The 25,509-nt window shown below is 43.7% G+C and overlaps 2 protein-coding genes across 2 annotated transcripts; one reads left to right on the top strand and one right to left on the bottom strand.

Annotated features, from left to right (window-relative positions):
* Positions 1-1,191: 1,191 nt before the first annotated feature.
* On the top strand, positions 1,192-2,301 carry LOC140546248 (lysophosphatidic acid receptor 6-like). The gene has a single exon (XM_072669489.1). The coding sequence runs from the start codon at positions 1,192-1,194 to the stop codon at positions 2,299-2,301; it is 1,110 nt and encodes a 369-aa protein (XP_072525590.1).
* Positions 2,302-7,378: 5,077 nt separating this feature from the next.
* aadac (arylacetamide deacetylase) lies at positions 7,379-20,072 on the bottom strand. Its single transcript, XM_072668925.1, has 5 exons — positions 19,851-20,072; positions 15,336-15,564; positions 11,699-11,768; positions 9,826-9,997; positions 7,379-9,125 (listed from the first exon to the last, which is right to left on the bottom strand). Exons 1-5 carry the CDS (start codon positions 19,989-19,991, stop codon positions 8,505-8,507), a joined length of 1,233 nt encoding a protein of 410 aa, XP_072525026.1. The 5' UTR covers positions 19,992-20,072; the 3' UTR covers positions 7,379-8,504.
* Between the last annotated feature and the right edge of the window lie 5,437 nt (positions 20,073-25,509).

Genomic DNA, 25,509 nt, shown 5'->3' on the forward strand with positions numbered 1-25,509 from the left:
GATCATCTTCGTGTCCGATTACTTTTTCACAATCCAACTGATTGCTATTCCTTCCTTGCACCCAACAATTCCCGGGATTCCAGGTCCAACACATCCCTGACCCCGATGGTTCATTTTGTGCAGTTAATATTAAATGGTCACATGTACAAAGCATGTGTGTCCAAATGTTTGTGGACACCCCTTGTAATGAATGCATTCAGCTACTTTAAGTTGCACCCATTGCTGCTGACACAGACGTGCAAAAAGCTTGGCTAGTCCCTGTAGAGAAGAACTGCCAATAGATTAGGACTCTCTGGAGCAGATAGATAAACATCATGAACCTATGGCACCATGCTGCCTAATGCCAGGCATGGGCTAGTAGAGGGGTATAATGGCCCCTAGCAATGTGGAGCAGTGTGTTCTCTGGAATGATGCTGGTGGTCCATCCAATTGACTCAATGGCCCCCAGCAATGTGGAGCAGTGTGTTCTCTGGAATGATGCTGGAGGTCCATCCAATTGACTCAATGGCCCCCAGCAATGTGGAGCAGTGTGTTCTCTGGAATGATGCTGGAGGTCCATCCAATTGACTCAATGGCCCCTAGCAATGTGGAGCAGTGTGTACTCTGGAATGATGCTGGTGGTCCATCCAATAGACTCAAAAGTCCAGTAGAAAGCCTTCCTGTCTGGACAAAAGCAGGAGAAACTAATTAATAGCCTTGATTTCTGAAGAAACGATGAGCAGTGAGCAGGTGTCCCCGACACCTTGGACGACTGACCCAATATGGTAGACATTTCCCGCCATTCAAATGTGGACTGCTGACCGTATGAGGTGTGAATGTGGGAGAAGAGTCTAGAACTGTGTAAATGGGCAAGAACATTCCAGGACAGAAGGACTTGGAGAACATTCTGGACACTCTTACCAATGTGGCACCCAAACACTAGGTTGATGTGCATTTAACAGGTTGAATCAGGTGTGCACAACATTGTCAGTGTCAGAATCCAGCCCTCCAGGACCGAAATTGCCCACCCCTGACCTACTGTTTGGGTTCTAGAGTATTTCCGTAATAGTTACCATGTTGTTAATGAATGTCTTAAGAATCATAATGTGTAATACATCCAGGTTTTGAGGAGTATTTCAATGAACATGAACATATTTTCTCATGTGCATGTTTGTAGGATCTGCCCTAGGATCTGCTGAACCCACATCAGTGATGGATAGACTACTAAATACCTCCAAAGTCAGCTGTAACCACTCCGACCAGTACAAGTATCCCACCTACACTGCAGTGTTTAGCCTGGTCTTCGTTTTCGGTCTTGTGGGCAATGCCGGTGCGCTGTACGTCTTCTGCAAGCTCTCTGTTAAGAACCGCCTGTCCACCATCATCCTCATCCACCTGGCTGCCTCTGACCTCGTCTTCATACTTACCTTGCCCTTGCGGATCGCCTTTTACGCCAGCCATTCATTGTTGACCACTGCTGCACCGGCATCTTCTGTCAGCTCTAATCTGATGGTCTGGGCCTGTCGTATCTCCACCTACTTGTTCTACATCAGTATGTACTGCAGCATCTTGTTCCTGACAGCTCTGAGCGTCTGCCGCTACCTGGTGCTTGCTGGACGGGTGCGCATCCAAAACAGTGAGGCCTGCCGGTGGGCTCGCACCCTGTGCTGGGGAATCTGGTGCCTTGTGCTGGGAGGAAACACCTTATACATACTTGCAACGTATGGGTTCAAGATTGAGGCGGAGGGATGCCTGGAACCCAGCAGTGAAGTCTCCTGGGGTTATCTGTATCACCTGAATCTGGTAGTCCTGGTGGTGTGTTTTGCGCTTCCACTGGTTGTGGTGTTGGTCTGCTACTCGCTAATGATCCAGCACATCCTGCAGACAAGGGCAGGCCAGAGGCGGCGGGACATCTGCCTGGTTTGCCTAGTGCTTTGTATCTTCTGCCTGTGCTTCCTGCCTTACCACATCCAGCGCACACTGCACCTCTACTACATGATGCACCAAGAGAGGGCGTGTCAGTTGCAGGCCACCTTGCAGAAGACCGTGGTGGTCACCCTCTGCTTTGCTGCCATGAACAGCTGCTTGGATCCGTTCATTTTCTTGTTTGTCGGCCATGGCTTCATACCAGTGGTGAAAAAGATCGTGGCGCAGTGTACACTACGAGGGCAGTCTCATGGTGGGCTTGCTTCTACTGGTTCCAATACTATATCACCAACTGCAGTGTGGCTACCACTGGTTAGAAGCCCTAACAATGTGGAAGTAGATCAGGCGTCTCCAGAGTTATTGCGGTTCTCCAAGAAAGGCGACACTACGGCTTGATGCTGCTTATGGAACCATACTTTTTTTTTTTTTTTTTTACCCAATTTTCCTCCCAATTCCTCCCAACCCACTCGTTAGCAATCTCCCCTTATCACATGAAATGCTTCCAAAACTGAGAGGGTAAGGACTGACACAAGCCTCCTCTGATGCAACGCCACCGGCCAACCAACAAAGTGCTGGGTACCCACCTCTGATGCCTCGGCTAGCATCATACTGAAGTGATAAGGGTAGAGAAAGAGCGCCATCTACCTACCTGGAGAAAGCATGGCCAATTGTGGCCTCCTAGGCTCCGGCTGCTGATGGAAATCAGTGTTCCTTAGTCCGCAGGACCACTCGGAGCCCACAACTGCTTTACCTCAGCGTTCATTCCATTGGTTTACATGACCAGAAAACCATGTGAACCATTTTTCTTGTACATATAAATATTAAGCCAGTGACAGAACCACGCTGTACCTCCAAAAGAATGGTAGAACATTCCAGGATCCCTTTTCTCCACTCAAACAACAATTTCCATACTCTGCAAAACTCGGGTCCCCCAGGATCACCAACTTCTGAGACAATAGATGGTTCTGTCATATGTTCCTGATTAAGGCTGCATTGATTTGAGAAGAAAATGAGTAGATGAGCTATATCTTTCAACCTAATGCTCAGCTCAGGACAGATTGATGTTCTAACACAGTGGTAACTCTTCTCTGCAAATGAAAGCAGATGGGCCTGAGATCTGGAGGATTTCTTCTCAGTCTTCTGCAAAGGAATTGCAAAGGGATGAACAATGTGGCCTGAAGACATTGAAGGACATCTAAAAAAGGTCCATGTTTACATCAGACTTCACTGTTTTTTACTTCTAACCATGAACAATGTTTTTGGATAAGCCTGGATTAGTTCTATCAAATGATCATTGGATGACACATGGTGGGTCTCATACAGCTTCCTATCTAATATCACAGAGATAAGGATCTTCTCGCTGCCCGCAGCAACAACATGCCCTGTTTTTCACCAGCTTAAGCCTGTTTGAGACTGCATTCCCCAAAAGGTCACAGTTTGTAGAGGTTAACTTGAGGGCTTATGGTTAAGACAAGCTTCATCTAAGACAAACGAAGTGCTTTGGTTGAAGGTTCTGAGCTGATTACACCTGTCATTAACTGAAACCACTGGAATGGGTATATTTAATGAGTGTCTGCTAGCCCAGCTCTAGGATAGGGGCCTTCTCTGCACTGTTAGCAGTTCTATAGAGGCCTGTCTTAATCCCTGTCAAACCATACTCATTATCCAATGTGGATAATATACAAAAGGGTATAGGATACAGCAGAGCTTTCTCAGCCAACATGCTCATGTGGGGCGTACATTTGTGTAACGTGGGCTAGGTGGGGTCCAGGGGGGAAAGAATGGGCCCTGGATGGGTTTGTACTCTGTACTGGGTACTGTCCCATACCTTAATCTCACATGGGTCCCATCTAGACCCCATGAGCAGTGTACAAACCAGATGGGGCCCATGCTTAACCCTCCCAGGTCCCAACATGGAACCTATGGAGAAAACCTTCTGGTTCCCAGTTGGGCTACCTATTCAGGCCCCACATGGACATGTTAGCTGGGTTAGTTCCAAGTACAGCATACTGTGTTTCATACTGAAACCTCTCTTTGACACACATTAACACACTCTACATTGTCAAAAGTATTGGGACACCTACACATTTCACCTACATAAAATGTGTCTACTTTTCTGACCTCCCATTCCAAACCCATAGGCATTATTAATATGGAGCCAGTCCTGTCTCCTTACATACAGAACCACGCTGGAGTTCAGTGAGCTCTTTAGAACCTCCCGTTCTTTCACTAATGTGTGTAAGAAAGGCCGACTGCATGGCTAGGGGCTTCATTTTATACACCTCTGGCAATGACGCTGGATGAAAACACCTGAATTCAATGATTTAAGAGGTGTCCCAATACTTTTGTCCATACACTTCAAATAGTTAGCACATTTTTATTCAGATGTTTATGGCTTTTGAAGCAATAATTAAGTGATAATTGTAAATATTTCTTTAAATAATGTACAGTGGGAAGGTGATGTTCTCATTATTTGTGTAGTAGGTAGGTAGGCTACAGGCATTCAGGGGCTGGAGCATCATGTTCGTGTGGATATGCTAGTCCTTAGGGCCCAAATATGAGCAGTGCAGAACTTCTGTGAGTGCTGAAATAAAGAAGATTGTATTCTTTGATCAAACCTGACCTTGTTCCACAAGCAATGGCTTCATTTATAGAAAAGGTCCCGATTATAACAGTACATTGTATGCAGTCACAGTGGAGCAGTGTTTACCACTGTATATTAGCAAATACAAGTTATTCATGTGACATAAAGTCATGGAACGGCTGATCTTTTTAAATCCCGACCCAGCCAGCATGCTCATATGGGGCTCACATGGGTGGACCGTGGGCTAGGTGGGTTCCAGGTGGGCATGTGCTCTTACTGGCACCCAGTTGGGCTCCATCGTTACAGCCCACCTTAATCTAGGCCCCATCTAGGCCCTGTATTCAGTGTACAACCCATGAGGTGAGACCCATGTTTAACTGCTTCTGGTCCCATCACTGATCCTGGTGCGCATCCATATGTGGGGCCAACATGGAGGCCCCACGGAGGCCACATGGACATGTTAGCTGGGTTCCCAGACTCATCTGCATCTACAACCTTCTTTCTGAAGGCCTCAGAGAGCTGTATGAATCTGGCCATCATGGGGATACCACTCACTTCAACAGTCAAGAGCACACCGAACTAAATATCTGAGGGAAGGGACAGAGAGGAACCCACCCGGAACCCATCTTCTACCCATCTGAGCCCTCATATGAGCATGTTGGCTAGGGAGCGACAAGGGAGTAGATCTCCTGAAAAGAACAGAAGCTGGAATGAAACATCTGAAACCTCTGAGATTGGATCTAATGCTGGAATAAGTGAAGAACTCTGTAAGTAGAGCAAATGAAGGGTGGTCTTGGCTTTTTTTACTGTGACCTTTGAACATGATAGGCCTGGAACTGACTCGACCACCCATCCACCCACCCACTTCACTTAGCCCTGACCTGTTAGAAGCAGAAGCTCTGCTGGTTCAAGGGCTATGTGAGTGCATACCTAGCTGATCTTCTACTACCTATCTCAGCCGTGTGATCTCTCTGATCTCCTCTGATCCCACAGGAAATGCTTTAGCTCAGGTGCCTCAGAGGAAGAGGGGTGCAGGGGGGATTCACTCTTCACCAAACAATATCCTGTCCAGCTGGATCTCTACAGACAAGCTGGTCCTTTCTTCTAGAGGTACAAAAAAGAAACTCTGAAGGTCAGCGAGGAAGAACGGATGAACGATTTGTGATACTTTGTTTTTCATGCATACACACCATTTGCGCCAGTCCTCGTACTAAATCAGTGCGTGGAGAGGAAGAAGAGGTTCTGGGCCTGTTTGTCTAAATGGGAGAGGTTGTACTTCTGCGTGTGTTATCCCTTGTTTAATCTGAGGCAAGTGGGTGAGTCCATTTGTCAAGCACAAACAATGACCTGGCTATACTTTAACACACACCAAGGCCTATCTTGTTGCTCGCTCTCTACACACACACACTCACGCACTTAGGAGAGCAACGTGACAGAGATGGGGAGGGAGATCATAGGATAAGACAGTAGTGCAATTTTACACCGAGGTCACATGAAGAAGAATGCCCGGGGCCAACAGCTCAAATTTAGGTTCATTGACATCATTGACGAGAACATTAAACAAAGCAGGCTGTTTTTTCCCTCAAATTCCAGTTTTCATCACATTTAATCACATTAAACTATCCCATAATGGAAACACTATTAAGCTTAGCAAAGATGATTAATCAGAATATATATATAATTATAATTACTGTGAAGGACTAGTGGAGAGCCTGCCAAGACATGAGAGCTGTGATTGGCCATCGAGGTTATTATCATAGTGATTTCTGAATGCTCTTAAAGTTCAGATATTAGTACTGTGTTTAACTTCTTTATATTATAATTATTATAATAATTTATTTGTGCAGTCATTCCTGCAAATAAATAAATGCTTTAAATAGCAATATTTTTATTTGGCATTTAAGGGAAATGTTGTTCATGGTTTTACAATGCAAATGTTAATTTCCCTAAAACACACTGTCTATAAATAGTTATTATATATCTTAAACTATCTATCTATCTCTCTCTCTCTCTCTCTCTCTCTCTATATATATATATATATATATATATATATATATATATAGTATATAATATATATAGTATATGGAACACTGTCTGTGACAGAGCTGTAAAACAAGCCAATCCCAAAACCCCAAAATTGTTACATCACAGTCTTGATTTGTTGTATTCACACCTTCACTATCTACACACACCCAACCTACTAGAGACAGCTCTACTTAAAGCTGGAGCATCGTTCAAACCCGACCATATGGTGGTCAACACCTCCAGACTCCAGCTAGTTTTGGGAATATGGGTTGCTAAAGGAAGCCAGGCCTCATGACCACAGCCTTTTCGGTGCCAGTGTTCGTAGAACGTGGAGCGCAACCTTGACACGTGACAAAGCGACAGCCAGGAAAAGCAAACTGGGATCTGCACTAGGCTAAAAGCTAACCTAATCTATTAAACAGACTGGAGCTATACACACATCCGAGGGGAAAGGGCAAGCTTATTTTTTAAGACAAACCCGGGGAGGCGAGTGTAGATAAGGCTAAAAGCTAACAATCTCTTTATCAGCACTGTTAAAATCATGCTATAATCTGTGGGTACTGTGAGTTGTTGGTGCCAGAAACCAGCCAATCAGAGCAGAGCTTATTGTTATTTTTTTGTTTGTTTTGTATTTTTATGAGCCCTCTGTAAAAGGAAACTCAATAAAAGGAAACTCTGAGGTAAAGTAACAGGGTGGTAAACAGTAGGGGTGGGCAAATGGCAAAATTTTGCCAAAATCATAACAATATTTTTTTATTGTTCTATAAGCGAGCATATTGTGAATATCCTCAGTGCTTAACCCCTTAATGCAGCAAAGCTTTTTACCCACTAAGGTGTATTACTCAGTAACTACAGGGACGTTGGTACAAACTGGTGGGGCTGTTCTTTAATAACAGAAGTTTGGGCCGACGGCCCACAGGCTGCTTAAGGGGGTAAAGAACACTGACCAACTCACACCAAATCACATCTCATCACAGAGTATAATTAGTGCTGTTTAATTAGATGGAGAGCAGCAGACTTTGAATAGACATCACTGTACTCAGTATAAAGAGTATCTGAATAGCAGTTTTTAAGAATCTGTCGCTACTGAGGCATTTTGTCTGCTTATTCAAATATTTTGCTAAATATGATGTATCGTGAAATTATCTTTAGATATTGTGATATAATATTTTTACCGTATCGCCCAGCCCTGGGGAGCAGGCTTGTATAATATTGCATTTTTGCTTTGTTTCCCCACAACCAAAGTCACACACGTACTGTTAATACATCTCAAAACAACTTAAAATACCAATAAAACTCCAAAGTGAGGTCCAGACTCCCCTTAAAACCAGTCACAGATGAAGCCTTGACCCAGAAACCTTCAGCTGACTTTTTACTGCTTGTCAAACTGAATCCTATCAAGTACATCATTCAAACGGAGTGGTAACACACATGAGATTAACAGTACTGTAGAAAAAAATGGTCAACATCATCTGTCATTTCAGGAAATGTTTAAAAAAAACAAGAACTGGCAACCTTCTTTAACAGACTGGTATGTAGAGATAGGGCAGCGTGTAGAGAAGTTGAAATAGGAAGTTTTGTATTTGTTGAAACCAGGTTATGAGAATACTACGGAGATTTGAGAAAGTGATAAAAAAAACAAGTCAATGGTCACAAGACTCTTCTAAAGGCAGGAGAAAGCAAGAAAAACTGTGCCCTCAAAAAAAACCCTTAAAAGACCCAGATAAAGAGGCAGCAGCAGCAGCTATGTAAACAGCATGAAACGAATACACATGGGTACATTTGGTTACATAAAAAAAAAAAGCAATGTTGAACATCTAACCACAGCCAGGTGCCCCGAGAGCATCTGAGAGAAGGAATGTAATGTAAAGCTATTGTTTAAATAACTTACAACTTTGTAAAATATATCATTTACAAATTTCGTAAAACTTTGCCGAATTATCTCATTCGCGAACAATTTGGTAAAACGGCGTCACGCAAATGGTAGAGTTTACAAATTCAGCTTGAGCCACCGTACATAGTTGTCCAACATCCTTCGTGCAATTTCAAAGTCGGTGGGCCACACGGTGAACATAAAGGCGCCGTGGAACCCGCCCGGGTAATGTTCGTGCGTCACCTCCACCCCGGCCTGACGCAAGCGCGTGACGTACATCAGGCCGTCGTCCCGCAGCACATCGTACTCGCACGTCAGCACGTAGGCCTTGGGCAGCGGGCGCAGCACCTCGTCGGGTACCAGCAGGGGCGAGGCCCGCGGGTCTGCCATGGAACGAGCCGGGCCGTTGGCGCGCTCATCTGTTTCGCCCGCCGCTACAGGCGGGGCGCTGTAATTGTACGCCCGGCGGTACGACTCGGGCAGGAAGGCGCTCCAGTTGACGAACTTGAGCAGTGCTGCCGACTCAGGGCTGTTGTGGCCGTTGGCCAGCATGGCCCTGAAGAGGGACTTGTCGCTGGTGAAGTACTCGCTCCAGAAGCGCACCATGAGCGTGCGCGGCAGGATGGGCATGTACTGGTTCTGCTGGTAGGATGGCGTGTTGAGGTCCAGGGCCTGCAGGACCGGGTAGATCAAGGCCTGGACCTTCAGCTTCACGGAGTGCTCTGGGTCCAACTGCAACTGAGGACAGATACACACAGGCGACATCAACAGGATTCTTTGGCAAAAAAACATTCTCCTCATAACTTTCCAGGGTTTTCCGACGGTTTCATGGCTGGGAAGACTTTCTGAAGCATTCTACGGGTTCTTTTAGAGAACCGGTGTTTTTGCGTTATTTATATTGTACTCCTTAGAACACCTGATGTTCAGCTGATCATTCATCTATAAAGGCTTATTACACAGTAAGGTGTAAAAAAAAAAATGTATCCAATAATTTTCTCCCCAATTTAGCTGTGCCAATAACCCACCCACTAAATAGGACCCCCACTATCACATGCAATGCTGCCATCTAATGTAGCATCACTAAGCAGCCAATGCAATCGGAGGAAAGCGCCACACCCCAGCTCTGATACATCAGCCAACAGGCACCGGTGCCAGCCAGCATCTCAATGGCAGTGATGAGGTGAGAGAGCGCGCCATCTACCCCCCCATAGAGAGTGCATGGGGCGGTGAGCATCCAACATCCTGACCTCAGCATCCTAACAAATCTAGTAGACAGCCTCCCCTGGACAGTAGAGACAGTTACCTTTTCTTTCTTTTTTTTTAACACCCTTGATAAATGAGCAGGGGTCCCAATACTTTTGTCCATTCACAATTGAAACATCTGCATTTGATTCTTCTGGAATGGATGCTCACATCTAAGTGACACGCTGCATCTCACCTGCTGGGCCACTGCGGCCGCCAGGTTGCCTCCTGCACTGTCCCCCGACACAGCCACCCGCTCCCGGTCCACTTTGTACCTGTCCAGGACGTCCGCTTGGAACAGGTACTTGACGACGCGGTACACATCCTCAAAGGGGGCAGGGAAGTGATGAGCTGGGGCCAGGCGGTACCTGCATAGAGCTCAGGTAAGTTCTCTCAATAGTTCATCCATGACTACAAAAATAAATAAAGATACGGAGGTCACGGAGACACGTAGCATGAGTGCAACCAGGAACCAGATAAAATGGGGTGAATAAGCGAGACAGAGGAACCTGCGGTCTACAGGTAAAAGGGCCTGGTCTACACCGGCAGCAAACCAAAACCCTTTATCTGTGATGGCTTTCACATCTTATCTTGAAAGAAGCCATTCAATACAAACAGGTGCAGAACTCCTGTGGTAGATAACCAGGTTCTTCTGAGCAGATCTGGGGCTTAAAGAGGAATTCCAGCTATATATTTATTTATCTATTCATTTACTTTCCCTCTTAATTCAGTTTGGTTTTACTGTTGTTTTTATTCCTGTTTTGCTGTTTATTGTTATTATCTGGTGGTTCGACCTGAGGAGGATGGATTTCCCTTTTGAGTCTTGGTTCCTCTCAAGGGTTCGACCCGAGGGAGTTTTCTTTGCCGCTGTTGCCACTGGCTTGCTCTAAAGATGCTCGGACACGGATCTCTGTAAAGCTGCGTTTGTTGAAAAGAGCCCTATATTAATACATTTTTATTGATTGATTGATTGATTGATATAATTATAATGTAAATAAAATCATTCAGTGAGGGCTGGCGTGAAATGCGGCAATCTTGAGAACCTTGAGTGCCGGAGATAGGTCCCAGGCAGTATCTCAGAGGGCGCTTACACACAATGGTTACAAATACAGAAGCCAGAGGCACTATTTTATTGATTTGATTTGATTGTGATTTCAATATTGTGGCAAAAAGTCATGATGAATGGACCAATAGAAATGCTCCAAAATTTTAAATAATTTTTTAAACCCTATACCAAATTCTACCTCTATAAAACTGCACTGGTCTACACCTTCTGATCAATTATTTTAAATAATTTGCCATGAATCCACTCTGAACAACACTGTTTACTCTGTTAGTGGAGAAATATGTGGAACTCCGCTTTAACGGTGATCATACGGTGCCCTTCTGCGCTGCACATCATGAATCAGCTCATGAAGGGCCTCTAAACTGGCTGATGAAGTGAATCGAGTGTGCCTGAGCAGCTCCGAAACAAAACTGCACAGTGATGTGACCTTCCATATCCAGCAGACGAAAAAAAAAAAACCCGGCCTTCATTATCTTCCTGCACAATTACAGTGAAGTACTGTTAACTCCTCAGGCATCGCAGCGAAAAACAAAACGCAGCAGAAATTGAAGTCACAAATCATTGGAAGAGCCCGGCGTCCGCAGCGGAATGTCTCAGCCGCGGCGTTGGGCAGATCCCTGGCTTACCGCATTGTGCCGTGTAGTCTGAGTGAGGCAGAGCAGAGTGTAATACTCATTATGCAGTGTTTGGACAAGCACAGCAAAGTGGATCTCTGCTGAAAAGGGCCAGAGCTGCCAGGCCCGTTCTGCCAGTGTCGCTGGTATGGTTCATCAGTGATACAATAAAACTAGCTCATGATGTTGAGGAGCTTTTGCTGAATTGGGTTCAATCAAAGGTCATCAGCATTTGACTAGTTGGACAATATAAAAAATCAAATCAAATAAAAAAGCAACTGTCGAGTTACGACGCACCATAAAACCACCCCGTCACGCTTACTGGGACGGGGGGAAAAAAAACAGGAACTTCCTTGTTTTGATTGGGAGAAAAGTGACATAATACTCACTCTACAGAAACAACAACCGCATTGAGCTCTGTAACCATCTGTCTGGCCAAAAGATCATAGGGTCCCATTCCTGCAGTAAGAGAACCAGAGAGGGGGGAGAGAGTGAGGGAAAGAAGAGAAATCAATGGGGGAAAGAGAGAGAGCGAGTGAGCGAGCGAGCGAGACAGAGAGAGAGGCAAAGGCCAGCCTAAAACAGAGGAATGCACAAGCGCAGGCAATACACCATGTTTAACATGTGAAAATAGGTCATTCGTTCTTTTACAGTGTCCAAAAAAGAGCTACGCTACTGAATATTAGTATATTTTTAGGGATATTTGCTGAAAATACTGTGTTTTCTGTCTGATCAGCTGATTCAAGGCTGTGTGTAGTGCTTCGGAGTACGAAACCAAGACAAAATGTGTGTCCAAACTTTTGCATATGACTGTAGCTAAGTGTGTAAATATTAGTTTTGTTAATTTGGTCCAAAAATGTGTGGACACCCCTTCTAATAAATGCTTTCAGCTACCCCCCAACCCCCCCGCCCCCACACACACAACTTGTCTAGTCCCTGTAGAGTACTGCCAATAGAATAGGACTCTCTGGAGCGGATGAACATCATGAACCTATTGGCACTATGCTGCCTAATGCCAGGCATGGCATGGCATGGCTAGCAGAGGGGTCCAAAGTCCCCCAGCGTTGAGCTGTGGAGCAGTGGAACTACATGTGTTCTCTGAAATGATGGAAGGTGCTCCATCCAGTACTTTAGGATGGGATGACTTGGGGAGTTGGTTTAGGGTGAGGTGGGGTGGTGATCACCGTCAAACATCATGACCTGACTAATGCTCTTGGCGATGAATGCAACGAAATCCTCACAGCAGTGTGCCTCCAAACTCTACAGCCTTCTTTCTTGGACAGTAGAGACAATTATTCCATTTGGTGTCCCAATACTTTTGTCCATATAATTGATATAGCATGATGTAGCATGAATATGTTGCTCCTTCTGCAATTTTACAGTTACACAATTTACTTAGTATGACTGCGCCAACTTGGGATTAAATAAATTTGTGATTAATCAAAGGTCATTAGCATTTGACTAGCCAGTCAATATTACCATGGCACCATAGAACCACAGCTACATAATTTACTTAGTATGACTGTGTCAACTTGCTAAATTAGGGATTCATCAAAGGTCATTAGCATTAAAAAATAAAATAAAAATCAACTGTCGAGCTACAATGCACAATAAAACCATAAAACCACCCCGTCACGCAAGGCAAATCTTCTCCAATGCTCCCCCAATGCTCCCCCAAAACCTAGTAGAAAGCCTTCTTCCCTGGACAGTAGAGACAGTTACTCCAAATGGTGTCCCAATACTTTTGTCCATATAATTGATATATAAGAGTAGCATGATTTGCAGCAGTTGAGAATGAGAATATGCTGCTACTATTGCAATTTTACAGCTACACAATTTACTTAGTATAACTGTGCCAACTTGCTAAATTTGGGATTAACCAAAGGTCATTAGCATTTATTATCCAGTCAATATTACCATAGATTCATAAAACCACCCCGTCACACCAGGCAAATCTTCCCCAATGCTCCCCCCAAAATCTAGTAGAAAGCCTTCTTCCCTGGACAGTCCCAATACTTTTGCCCCTATATATAGAGTATAGGGTAGGATTTCTGTGTTTATACCACCAAACACAGAAAACGTTAAATCGATATTTTTGACACTTGAATATTTACAGACGTGGTTTGCTGTAGTTTAATGAGAATGTCCCTTATATTGCTACTTACGCAATTTTACAGCTACATAATTAACTGTATAACTGTATGTAATAACTGAGTCATAGCAACAGTGACTAAAGAATACAGAAGAAAAGTGAGGTTAGATTTCTTCCAAGGAACAAAAGCCACGCAAGCCCCTCCCCACCCCATGCCGGTGACTCTAGTCGTCTGGCACGGTTGTAGCATGGGGTGCCCGTTCCGCTCTGTACGCCTCTGACAGCAGCTTGACCAGGCAGCATGACGCCTTATGTCAGATCACGATATCAGTGTTATGTCAGCCATCTAACGGCTGGCTACCGAGGGTTACCGCCGTTAGGATGCATGTCTGACAGTTCCGCCAGATGGTACGGTTTTGTTTTCGCAAATAGGGCTGTAAGCTCCCACTGAGATGCGGACGATGATGATGATGATGATGATGGCGCTACAAGAAAGGGATGATAGCATGCGGCTGTCGTTCCCTAACTTTGTTGATTGTATTTTTAAGGCCTTTTTCTGCTTCTTTATGCGGCAAAATGACGGTGCACCTTTCTACTGTGCAGCGCTGCTTCCACAATCAGCTTTAAAAAAAGTCATGAGAAGGAATCCGTAATTCTGACCTCGTCACAAAATTTAATCATCCCTACAGAACATCGACAAGTAGAGAAGATAGATGAGCTTCATAAACAAGTGCTGTAGACTGATGTTGTCAAAACAGAACCCTTGAGCCTCAGGCAGCAAAGACATGATTGGATGCATTATGAATTATACAGAAAATTCATTTGACCTTTTTGACCTTTTCCCAACTTTGCCTTGTCCTTAAGAATTAATGACCCCTGTTCTGATTACCCCAAATTACCCCAAGCAACACTCCTTAGAATTTCAACATGAATGGGTGGGGCTAAATAAGCAGATACTGTGTATCGCTGCTGTCCAATAAAAAACGTGGCTTCATTTTTGTCCATTGGTTTGAACCCTTGTACCTGCTTCTGTACACTGTGTAATTAATAGGGGATGAACGGACCAAAAGAAATGCTCTAAATGTCTTTGAATAAGCTCTTGTTTTACATTGACTTCCATTCAAATGTAAGTCACAATTTTGGAGATACACGTTTTTCCACTGGACAGTGACGATATGTAAATGTGTTGATTTTTGTGATATCACAAAGACTAAGGTGCTGCCACTGTGATCCAAGGATCGCTGGTTTGAATACCGGGTCATGCTACTTGCCATCAGCAGCCAGAGTCTGAGAGAGCACAATTGGCCAATAATTGGGGAGAACTGATGGCACTTCCTCCCCACATTGCTGCCAGTGTGGCGTCTGTTAGCTGTTGTTTAGGTGGACGTCAAGGGTATTAAAGGAGCTGATCCTGCTTCTGTTGGAGTAACTGTCTCTACTGTCCAGGGAAGAGGGCTTTCTACTAGATTTTGGAGGAGCATTGCTGTGTGGATTTGATTGCATTCAGGGACAAGAGCTAAAGTTAGTGAGGTCAGGATGTTGGATGATGATCACCACCCCACCTTATCATCCCCAACACCCCAAGTCATCCCAAAAGTACTGGATGGAGTAACACAGTAGTTCCACTGCTCCCCAGCTCTCAATGCTGGGGGGCTTTATACCCCTCTACTAGCCCACGCCTGGCATTATTAGGCAGCATGGTGCCAATAGGGTCATGATGTTAATCTGCTCCAGAGAGTCCTATTCTATTGACAGTACTTCTTTCTCTAAGGGACCAGACATTTGTATGTGCATATCTGTGTCAGTAATGGGTGCCACTATAAATTCATTTCTAATTCTTTAATTATAATTAATCAATGGATTCTATTGTTTTTAGTAACTGTTCAACTGGAGTCATGGAATTATGAGACCTGCAGTTACGGGACAGGACTTACGGGAGCTGCCCAGGCACCATCCTCCCCCGTGCAGATAGATAATGGCCCTCCTCGTCTCTCCGGCTCCTGTCTCCTGCCTGGGCTGATACACCACCACCTCCACACCATCGAAAAGCTCTTCCGCCACCTGCACCCGCTCGTCGGAAACGGGCACCACTCGTTCGGCAAACGTGATGAACATCATCACCCCCATGTAGTCCTTCAGGCCCAGGAGCTCACTGAAGTCTGCCTGGAGGGAGGCGAGGAGGAAGAAGAGAAAGAAGAGAAACTGCATGGGTGGAGTAGGTGAATACGGACGATCTGCAGTGAACTCAGGAGTGCTCTGGCAGTAATTCACTTAAAGGCACACTCGCCGAGCTGTTTTACATCTCGACAACTAAACAATACAGCCTCCTCAGCGTTACCCTAAAGGCCTCGTCCTAAAAACATCTGCATCAGGGCTGCTTATGGGCAAAAACCTGACGATACAAGACGCATTACGATACAGGGGTTACGATTCGATAAATTGTGATATATCGCGATACTGGAAGCAAGGCGATATTATTAAAAAATACCAACTTTTTATCCAATCAGAAAAGTGGGATCTGAAGCCAGAGTACAACACTGCCCTCTAGCGGTCAGGGTTTAAACACAGCGCTAAATGAACCACTGTCTGCTACCAGGGCCGGCCCAAGCCTTTATGGCGCCCTAAGCAGATTTTCATTTGGGCCCCCCTAATCCCACCACCTTAGTACCAGATGCTTCATCATTCCATAGGGAGAGAGATAGTGCGCAATACGTTGAAGTGCCCAGCGCTTTTATCGGCCAGAACCGGTCAGTTTTTAGTGTGGTTATGATGGACACTATTATCCCACAATGCATTGAATGGGTAGAAATGGAATGGGTGAGCTTTTTTCACGTCTGGACAAATTTGGAAAAAATGGCTGATAAAGAGAGCTTGCAGTGACATTTATCGGCATAGCAACGCTTCATCACTTCCTGTTAGTACAAAACAGGTTAGTGTGTTAATACCTCCTCCCCAACTCTCCAACTCATCCCAAAAGTACTGGATGGAGCTCCACCACCATCATTCCAGAGAACACAGCTCTTCCACTGCTCCACAGCTCAATGCTGGGGGCTCTACACCCCTTAACTAGCCCACGCCTGGCATTAGGCAGCATGGTGCCGATAGGTTCATAGTGTTTATCTGCTTCAGAGGGTCCTATTCTATTGGCAGTACTTCTCTACAGGGACTAGACAAGCTATGTGTGCATTTGAAATATGAATGGGAGATGTCATAGCGCTCAACATGGCAACTGTTTACAGATAAAGTCCCACCTCTCAACAAAATGAGCCAATCAGCTGGTTGCTGGTTACCCTGCGAGTGGAGGAACCCCCCTAAACTATTTTTTTTATAATGTTTATATTATATTTATCATAATTAATATAAATATTTGACAAAATATGTTTCATATTTGCATACAAAACTTATGCAATGATAGTGTGAAGTGTGTTTATATATATATTAGACTGTTTTTTAAATTAGGCATAATATAGAAAAGCCAATCAGACTATTAAATATTTTACATATAAATTTAAATTATATATAAATAGTTTATATTTATATATATATATTTAATTATTATTTACATATAATACATATAATATTTTAGATTTGTATTTTCATTTAAAAACTGAATAATAATATAATATAATGTAATATGATATAATATAAAGCAGTAAATTCAGTTGAAATCGTAATCTGCTTCTCCTGATCCAATAAAACAATTACTTCAGGCTTTGATCAGCTGGATAAAATAAAATAAAAAATAAATTTAAAAAGTAAATATTTTAAATATATTGTTAAAATTATATATATATATATATATATATATATATAGTTTTTATTTACATATAATACATATAATATTTTAACATTTTAACAGAAACTGAGATATATATATATATATATATATATATATATATATATATATATACACAATTGTATTATCATTTAAAAACTGAAATATAATATAATATTAGTATAATTTAATATAAAAAAAAAAAATATAATATAATATAAAGCAGAGGTTATCAGCCTTCCCCCTAATGGAGATGTACCTTCCTGAAGAGTTCAGTTGAAATCATAATCTGCTTCTCCTGATCCGACTAATCAATCTCTTCAGAGGCTTTGATCAGCTGGATCAGGAGTGTTAGATCGGGGGTGGGAACAGAACTGTAGGAAGGTCGCAGGCTTAGAACACTTGACTCAGACGAAGGTTTGCCAGCTTCACTCTGCATATTTAATGTTCTCCTTGCTTAAACACAGCAGACGAAGATCGAGAAGGACTTCATTTTTAATTATTAACTTTGCTGATTAAATATTAATATTAAAAGTATATTACATTAAATAAGTCATTTAATGAGTTGTACTGTGATTGACCATCTGACACACAAAAGTGTGCAGAACTACACGACTGCAGTTGGGAACCCCTGGCTTAGAGTCCTCACACCTTCCGCCGGCACCTCCCCCCCACCACACCCCCCACCTCCACCCCCCCACCTGCCCCTGCAAAGCTAGGAACACCAGCTCATTAATGCTCCCATGTCAGTGTTCCCTGCCCTGAGGCTTCAGCTGCACGCAGTCCAACAAGCCCTTTTCATTTCATGGTGGCTTCAACAGTTTCCAAGCATCCGCCAAGCATCTGTCGGAGTGTGAGTAATTGGACTGTAATAAACAGGGCGGTGATGGATCGTGTTTTGCAAAGTGTCAGCTTCAGAAAATACACTGGACCTGGCTTACGTTAACGGGCCGACATCATGGAAAACTTCACTTTGCGTTATTTAATTTTAGAGATTAGGAGCTGGATGTGGTGCGTAAACACTGCTACAGTTCCCGCCACGGCTCATTTAGTCCATATCTGGCACATAAGCTGCAAAAACAACCTGTTTTAAATTCACATGCTATCTTGTGATGTCACAGAAACCAATCTGCATAATCGGACTATGCTTGTTTTAGCCCCGCCCATTCTCACTGAAGTTATGAACCAGGTGTGCAGAAACTATTTATAGAAATAAATTTGAATTCCCTTTTAAAGCAGCATTATGCAAAAATTGGTATTTTTGCCCCGGGGCTCCCCCTACAGTTGTGGAGCCTAATTCACTTTTACGTCACTGCAGTAAATACAAATCACGGTTTGACCGCCCCCTCATGGACAGCTGTACACGTGCATTTCTGAACAAGCTAAACAAGCTGAACATCTGAGGCAGCAGAGTAATCCTATAGGATTTTACACAAATATGACTAAGGGTATATGGGTCACGCAGCATTATGCAGTTCTGTGAAGAGGTCACGTGAAGATTTTTGGGCCCCATGAAAAAATATATTACACTGGGCCCCACCTCTCGAACAATTCTGCCGAAAATACTCAAATAATGCATCATTTAGGGCCCCTTTCATGCACAGGCCTTTGCATTGCTTCCCTCCCTGGTGCAGCTCCACCAGAGTTCCACAGTGCAGCAGCAGCGTCCGGCCTGGGACGGCTATGACGGGTCAGTGGAGCATCAGCGTGATCCTGAAGCTGCTACCACTCGACGCTAAAGTAAATATCTGTATTTAATAAAAATGTTTATTATTATGGGATATTTAACACTTTAACAACGCTCTGACCTCAGCAAATCAGTGAGCTTTAAGTCTGTAGAACTGCATCAGAGCCATTCAACCAAGCTTAGCACGGCCTTTCAATGGAGGTCAATGTATTAATAACTGATTTAATTCAATTTGGAGCATTTCTATTGGTCCCTTGTTCTCGAAATTCAGGCATGAAGTAAAGCACCAGCCAGATTTACGCTGCGCCAGACAAAGTGAAGTTCACCGCTCCGAACCCTGGAGTGAGTGAAAGACTTAGGGCCCTGTCAGCAGCCCCATGAATAAATATTGATTTCCATAATAGGGCCTATTATTAGAACAGGTGCTAGAGCCCGCTGCTCGGATTATGATCTGACATAATCTGTTGTAACTGCCACTGCGCCTCGCAGTACTTAGGCCTCCACACGAGCCTGAAACACTCGGTTATAGCAGTAATGTCCAATAGGCACACCGTGTCCCGCAGTTGTGTAAGAACCGTGCCGGCCTCAGGACTGCTGCAGCTCATAGAACTGAATGAATACTGAGAGAATTAAAACCACAGCCGGAAACACTGTCCAGCAGAACTGCAGGAACTGCATTGGGTCGTGGGTGGAATTCATGCTGAGGTGAAGAGGCTGCAGCTAATAATCAATAATAATAATTAAAAAAAAATTAATTGTATTTATAATAGCCAGAGACAACACTAGCAACCCTATACAAGCTCTAACCTGCAGATCTGACCATGCACAGTTCACACAGCATATCCAGCATTACTGACCCGAATTAATGAGAGAGAGACACACACACACAGAGAGAGAGAGAGAGAGAGAGAGAGAGAGAGAGAGAGCTCGCGCTGCAGCCCTCAGCCCCTGTTTAAAGTTATGTTGGAGAAGCTGGAGCTGTTTTACCAGGTGGCTCAAACTTCTGAAGAAGCAGTCCGTGAACATGAGCTTCCATCTCTCCTCCACGTTGTCCGGAATGGGCAGATAAACGTAATAGGCCGTGAACGCGCCCAGCACCAGGAACAGGAGCACTCCTTTAGACCGCATGCTTAAAAACTGCACTGGCGCAGATTCCTCCTCCTCCTCGAGCGCGCGAACGGCTCAGCGTCTGTCAGCGCTCGTGCTTAACGGCGCGCTCACTTCGGAGTAAATCCGGGAGGGGAGGGAGTGTGTGTGTGTATGTGTGTGTGCGTGTGTGTGTGTACGTGTGTGTGTGGGTGCAGGAAGGGAGGAGGAGGAGGGGGGCGATTAATTTTGGAACGGACGGAGCCGGCACGTGTGCGCGTCTCCGAGCGAACATGATCAGGCGCGTGGCGCCGTTCTCGACGGAATTCCGAAGAGGCGATTCGAAGGGGCTGACTCGTGAAGGAGTCGGTCACTTGAACCGACTCCTTCAAACCAACCGGTGGAGTCCGTTCACAAGCCCGAACTTTTTTTTTTTTTTTTTTTTTTTTTGGAGCGTAGAAATGAAATTAAATAAAAATAAAATTAATTGTATCAATTATTAAGTATTAATTTGTTAATTAATTTTTTTAAAAAAATAAATAATAAATTATTCTCTCTCGAAGACCAAAGCTGCCAAAACAGCTCTAAGCCCTCTAAGCATGGACTCCTCAAGACCTCTGAAGGTGTCCTGTGGTCTCTGGCATGACCCTTAGGTCATAGCACTTTTGGTAAATACAGACCACTGCATACCAGGAAGACCTGCCTGGAGTTCTGGAGATGTTCTGGAGATGTTCTGGAGATGTTCTACGCTTTCAACACATCATCTTCAACTTGGGCTAATACTGCAGACTAATAGGCGCCGTTGGAACCAGATAATCGATGTTATTCACTCCACCTGTCGGTAGTTTTAATGTTATGGCTGATCGGTGTATATTTACTGTATGTACACAGCCACACGCGCACGTTCAAAAGAATCGGTTCACTGAATCTAACGCCATCGGAGTCCAGCGGGCTCAGGTGGCGCGCGCTGCGCTCGCGTGGGTTTCCCCTACGCATGCTAGCGCTGGCCCGGTTAGCATTAGCTAAGTGTGTAAGAAGGGGTTCGGTGAGAATTCCTCCGAAATCGTCGCCGTTTGTAGTGTGAACATGTGGGGACGATGGGATTTTACCTCAAAAACAAAAGTCAAACGCTAAAATAAATGATGGTTTTCGCTTTTTGAGCACCGAAAAGTGAGCTCGCGGGTGTGTGGGCTGCTCGAGCTCTGTGCTCAAGGAAAAGGTGTTTGGCCTGTGACATCCCGGTCCGCTAAATATAACCCCTCAGCGGGACCGGATCAGGTGTTAGTAACCGGAGCTCATTAACGTTTTCATTCACCGTGAGGCTGAAAGAGGTTTTATTAGGGGTTAATTCATCTCGTTAGACACTTTAAAGTTTATCATGTTTAATATATATTTTAGGCTTTAAAAAAAAAAAAAAATCTGAGAAATCTTTGTTATTACATTAAATAATGCATTATAATAAATAAAAAAATCACAAAATATTATAAATAACCATAATAACATATAATACATTTGATACATAATAATTAATTAAGATAAATAAGACATTAAAATAATGCTTTCTGAAATCTGCTCCCTGGTGGTTTATTCATGCACTGCATGCATCAGAAAAGTAAGTATAGATTTCTATAATATTATTTTCTATGTTTTAGAAAGACAGCTTAAAAGACAGCTGTGAGCAATACATTATGAATATATGAAATATGATGCAAAAGAAAAGTAATATTCGCAAAAATTATTATTATTATTGTTATAATTATTTTTTGTAAGAACTGGCCAGAAAATTAATTAAATTAAATTTGACCATGTGGATTTTGCTGGCAATTATTTAATGGTTCAGTCTTTGAAAGCGTAAAGTTTGTGTATGTGTAAATGAGGGCATATCGTTGCTGTTCAAGGAAAAACATGTATCTCCAAAATGATGTCTTTACAGGAGAAGGCAAAAACGGTCTTAACTTTGAATGGAAGTTGATGTGAAATAAGAGCTTATTCCAAGTCATTTAGAGCATTTCTAAAATGGATAACTGGAGATAACTGGAGATACATGTTTTTCATTGAACGGCAGCGATATATATTGAATCTAAATGACCATCTGCTTTGCCTGGATCAGTGTAGAAATGAAAGCTCTACCGGACGTTCTGCCAGGAGACTCTACTGCAGGGTCCCCTTTATCAGCCAATCACCAGCCTCCACCTGTGTTTATCTATCAGTCTATCTATGTATCTATCTATCTGTCTGTCAAACTGTCTGTCTGTCCGTCTGTTTGTCTATCTGTCTATCCATCTGTCAAACTGTCTGCCTGTCTGTCCGTCCGTCCGTCTATCTGTCTATCTATCTATCTGTCTGTCTGTCTGTCTATCTATCTGTCTGTCTATCTATCTATCTATCTATCTATCTGTCTGTCTATCTATCTGTCTGTCTATCTGTCTGTCTGTCTATCTATCTGTCTGTCTATCTGTCTGTCTGTCTATCTATCTGTCTATCTATCTATCTGTCTGTCTGTCTGTCTATCTATCTATCTGTCTGTCTATCTATCTGTCTCTCTGTCTGTCTATCTATCTATCTCAAAGTCTGACTGTCTGTCTATCTGTCTGTCTGTCTATCTATCTGTCTATCTATCTGTCTGTCTGTCTGTCTGTCCGTCTATCTATCTATCTGTCTATCTATCTATCTGTCTGTCTGTCTATCTCTCTGTCTATCTGTCTGTCTGTCTATCTATCTGTCTATCTATCTGTCTGTCTGTCTATCTCTCTGTCTATCTGTCTGTCTGTCTATCTATCTATCTATCTATCTATCTATCTATCTGTCTATCTGTCTATCTCTCTGTCTATCTGTCTGTCTGTCTATCTCTCTGTCTATCTGTCTGTCTGTCTATCTATCTGTCTATCTATCTGTCTGTCTGTCTATCTCTCTGTCTATCTGTCTGTCTGTCTATCTATCTATCTATCTATCTATCTATCTATCTATCTATCTCTCTGTCTATCTATCTATCTGTCTATCTATCTATCTGTCTGTCTGTCTGTCTATCTATCTATCTATCTAAAAAGTAGGGTTAAGAAACCTGAGGCCACGTTATGAAAGATTTTGCAAACTGGAGTTACGGAACTGAATTTTGGGAGGAGGAACATGCCTGAAGCTGCTCTTCCTCAGAATCTAAAATCTCATCAATTCTGTTCTGTTTCTACCTCACGACCAAGCTTTCCGCAACCCGACACCACCCCGTCTCCTCTCTCTAACTCTGCCTTATCTCTCATTCCTAGCTCCACTTATGAGAAGGGGGTCAGAACACGAATCTCGTACTCTAATAGGAAATGACTGGTCGCTTGTCGCTCTTTCGCTGTGACACTTGCTTCTTTTCGCTAAATCATTGCTACAATTCAACCTGCTACAATGACTGGCCGTTTGTCACTAGCCGCTAAATCACAGCCGCAATTCACGTACTCCCTTAGAAAATGACTAGTCGCTTGTCGATCTGTCGCCTGCTAGCGTGAAAGCACGGATAGCCTCTCCTCCCCTGTATCAGATGCTGATGGCATGGAGCAACACATATTCCCAGTGAACAATACGGGGAGCTGTGGATTCCTCCTCCGTCTGCACTGATTTATCTGCTCCTTCTGCACAAACCAAATACATTAAAAGTTTGCACACAAGTACAATGTTTCCACACAGCGAGAGACACTTGTGGGCACTGGCCTCAGCGAGGGTGCTGTGCCATGTGTCCATGCACGTGAGCCTGTTTTCGCTTCTCCTCCAAGCTCTCTGTTCCCTAACTTTTTTTGCCAGAGTTGCAGCCTTTAATTGGACAGAGCGGGGGATGCCTGGCTGTCTGCTTCCATCCGTGATCAGGACCGCTCATGCAGTGGGAGGCAGGCGAATTCTGAGGTAAAAGCCCTTTAGGAGAAGATCAATGCGGTGCGCTTGAATATCTAATCACTTCACCGACTGCTTGGGAATTCCCTCACAGTTTGCTATTTTTTGCACCAACTGCCTCGGCATGGAGGAAACCTCCAGAACCTCAAGAACCTCCAGAACCTCCAGTTTCTGGCTTTGCTTTTTTTCTTCAAATGCCTGCCACCACGTGACCCTCTGAAATGTTCCCTGTCAAGCCGCCTGACATCTCTATGCAAGCCGAGCATTTTTTATTTAGACGTCTCTCAAGAAGAACACGAGCCAGAACACCTTGCATACGTTTGTGCATAAGTAAGGGGCGGGGTGGAGTGGTGTGGTGTGGTGGGGGGTGATGAAGAGGGTTTTTTTTTTTTTAATAAAAGATGAAAACGGATGATTCCTGACTCCCACGGACTCGGGCTCACGCTGTGTCTGGGACTCAAACATGCAGACAGAATCCTTTTAATTAGTTGAGTATAGAGGAACGAAACCTTGGCACATCAGCAGATTTCCACAGCTCTGAGAAATGCTGCGTGAGCCAAGACTTCGCCGGACGTGCTCATGGGTTGGTCAGGAATGCAGTTGTCAGGCCATACTGAGGTTAAGTTCAGAGGCGTTAGCCCATCACACTCACTTTATACTGGTTAAATGGACGATGAGCTGTGACTGTTAAAGGAAAGGGTTTTTTTAAAGGGATTTTTCGTCAGCACATGTTTGAATAATTTACTCAATGCTGGTCTGAGTTGTGTGTAAAACTGCAATGCAGTGTTTCATAGATATAAAAGTAGAACCGATGGATGGTGCTCAATCCAGTACGTTTGGGATGAGATACGGTGGTGATCATCCAACATCGTAACCTCACTAACGCTCTCGTCGCTAAATGTGTCCCAATACTTTTGTCAATTTAGTGTATATGCATTGGTCAACATCTTATCCACTGTTTATTTAGTTATGGCCTTGGAGGAGGCAAGTATCCAGCACAATTTGGTCATTTTTCTACTCAGACACGCCTAAACACTACTGCGATTAGCAGATGAGGTTAATTAAGGTGCAGATAACCAGTAAACTGTGCTGGACCCAGGCCTTCCAGGACCCTAGCTCAGCAACTGCCACTGTTGGGCCCTTGAGCTAGGCCCTTCTCCCTCTTTGCTTCCTGGCTGTGTTCAGTATGTGTGTACTGATGGGTTAAAGGCAGAGGCCAAATTCCATCTGTGCCCAACACTAATGGTGAATATGGCTGTCTTAAGAGTTAAGGGACCGTCTACAAATTCCCCTGGGAGAGTTAAGGGAGCGTCTACAAACGATATTGCTTGAGTGGCAAAGTACAACTTTTTCACTTTCACTTCTCACATGATTGATAGGAAAGCCTGTTAAAGGCTAACCTTTAGGTTTAGGTTTCTTGTTTCTTAAGCTAGCTCTTAGGATTTTATTAGAATGTAGCAAGCATTGTAATTAAAACCGTCCTGTTGCTTGAGGACGTTATTTACAGTTCAAAGGCCGAATGCTAAATCTGTCCTGGCAATAGTTATGTTCACATTTAATATTTGTGCAGTATTCAGACACACAATCATAAACATGCTAACCATTAATGCCAGCCATAAACATAACAATGTTTATTACAGAAGTCAATATGAGTCAGCGGAGGGTGAAGATTACCTTGGCTTGGCTGCTC

The sequence above is a fragment of the Salminus brasiliensis genome, chromosome 23 (assembly GCF_030463535.1).
Source record: "Salminus brasiliensis chromosome 23, fSalBra1.hap2, whole genome shotgun sequence".
Taxonomy (NCBI): Eukaryota; Metazoa; Chordata; class Actinopteri; order Characiformes; family Bryconidae; genus Salminus; species Salminus brasiliensis.

Bases quoted from the DNA above. Each gene is read 5' to 3' on its own strand.
- aadac (XM_072668925.1), bottom strand. From the start codon at position 19,991: ATGCGGTCTAAAGGAGTGCTCCTGTTCCTGGTGCTGGGCGCGTTCACG. The intron at 15,565-19,850 runs GTAAAACAGCTC...GCCTCCCTCCAG, and splicing joins TCAGAAGTTTGAGCCACCTG to GCAGACTTCAGTGAGCTCCT. The intron at 9,998-11,698 runs GTGAGTATTATG...AGCTCTATGCAG, and splicing joins GCGGTTGTTGTTTCTGTAGA to GTACCGCCTGGCCCCAGCTC.
- LOC140546248 (XM_072669489.1), top strand. From the start codon at position 1,192: ATGGATAGACTACTAAATACCTCCAAAGTCAGCTGTAACCACTCCGAC.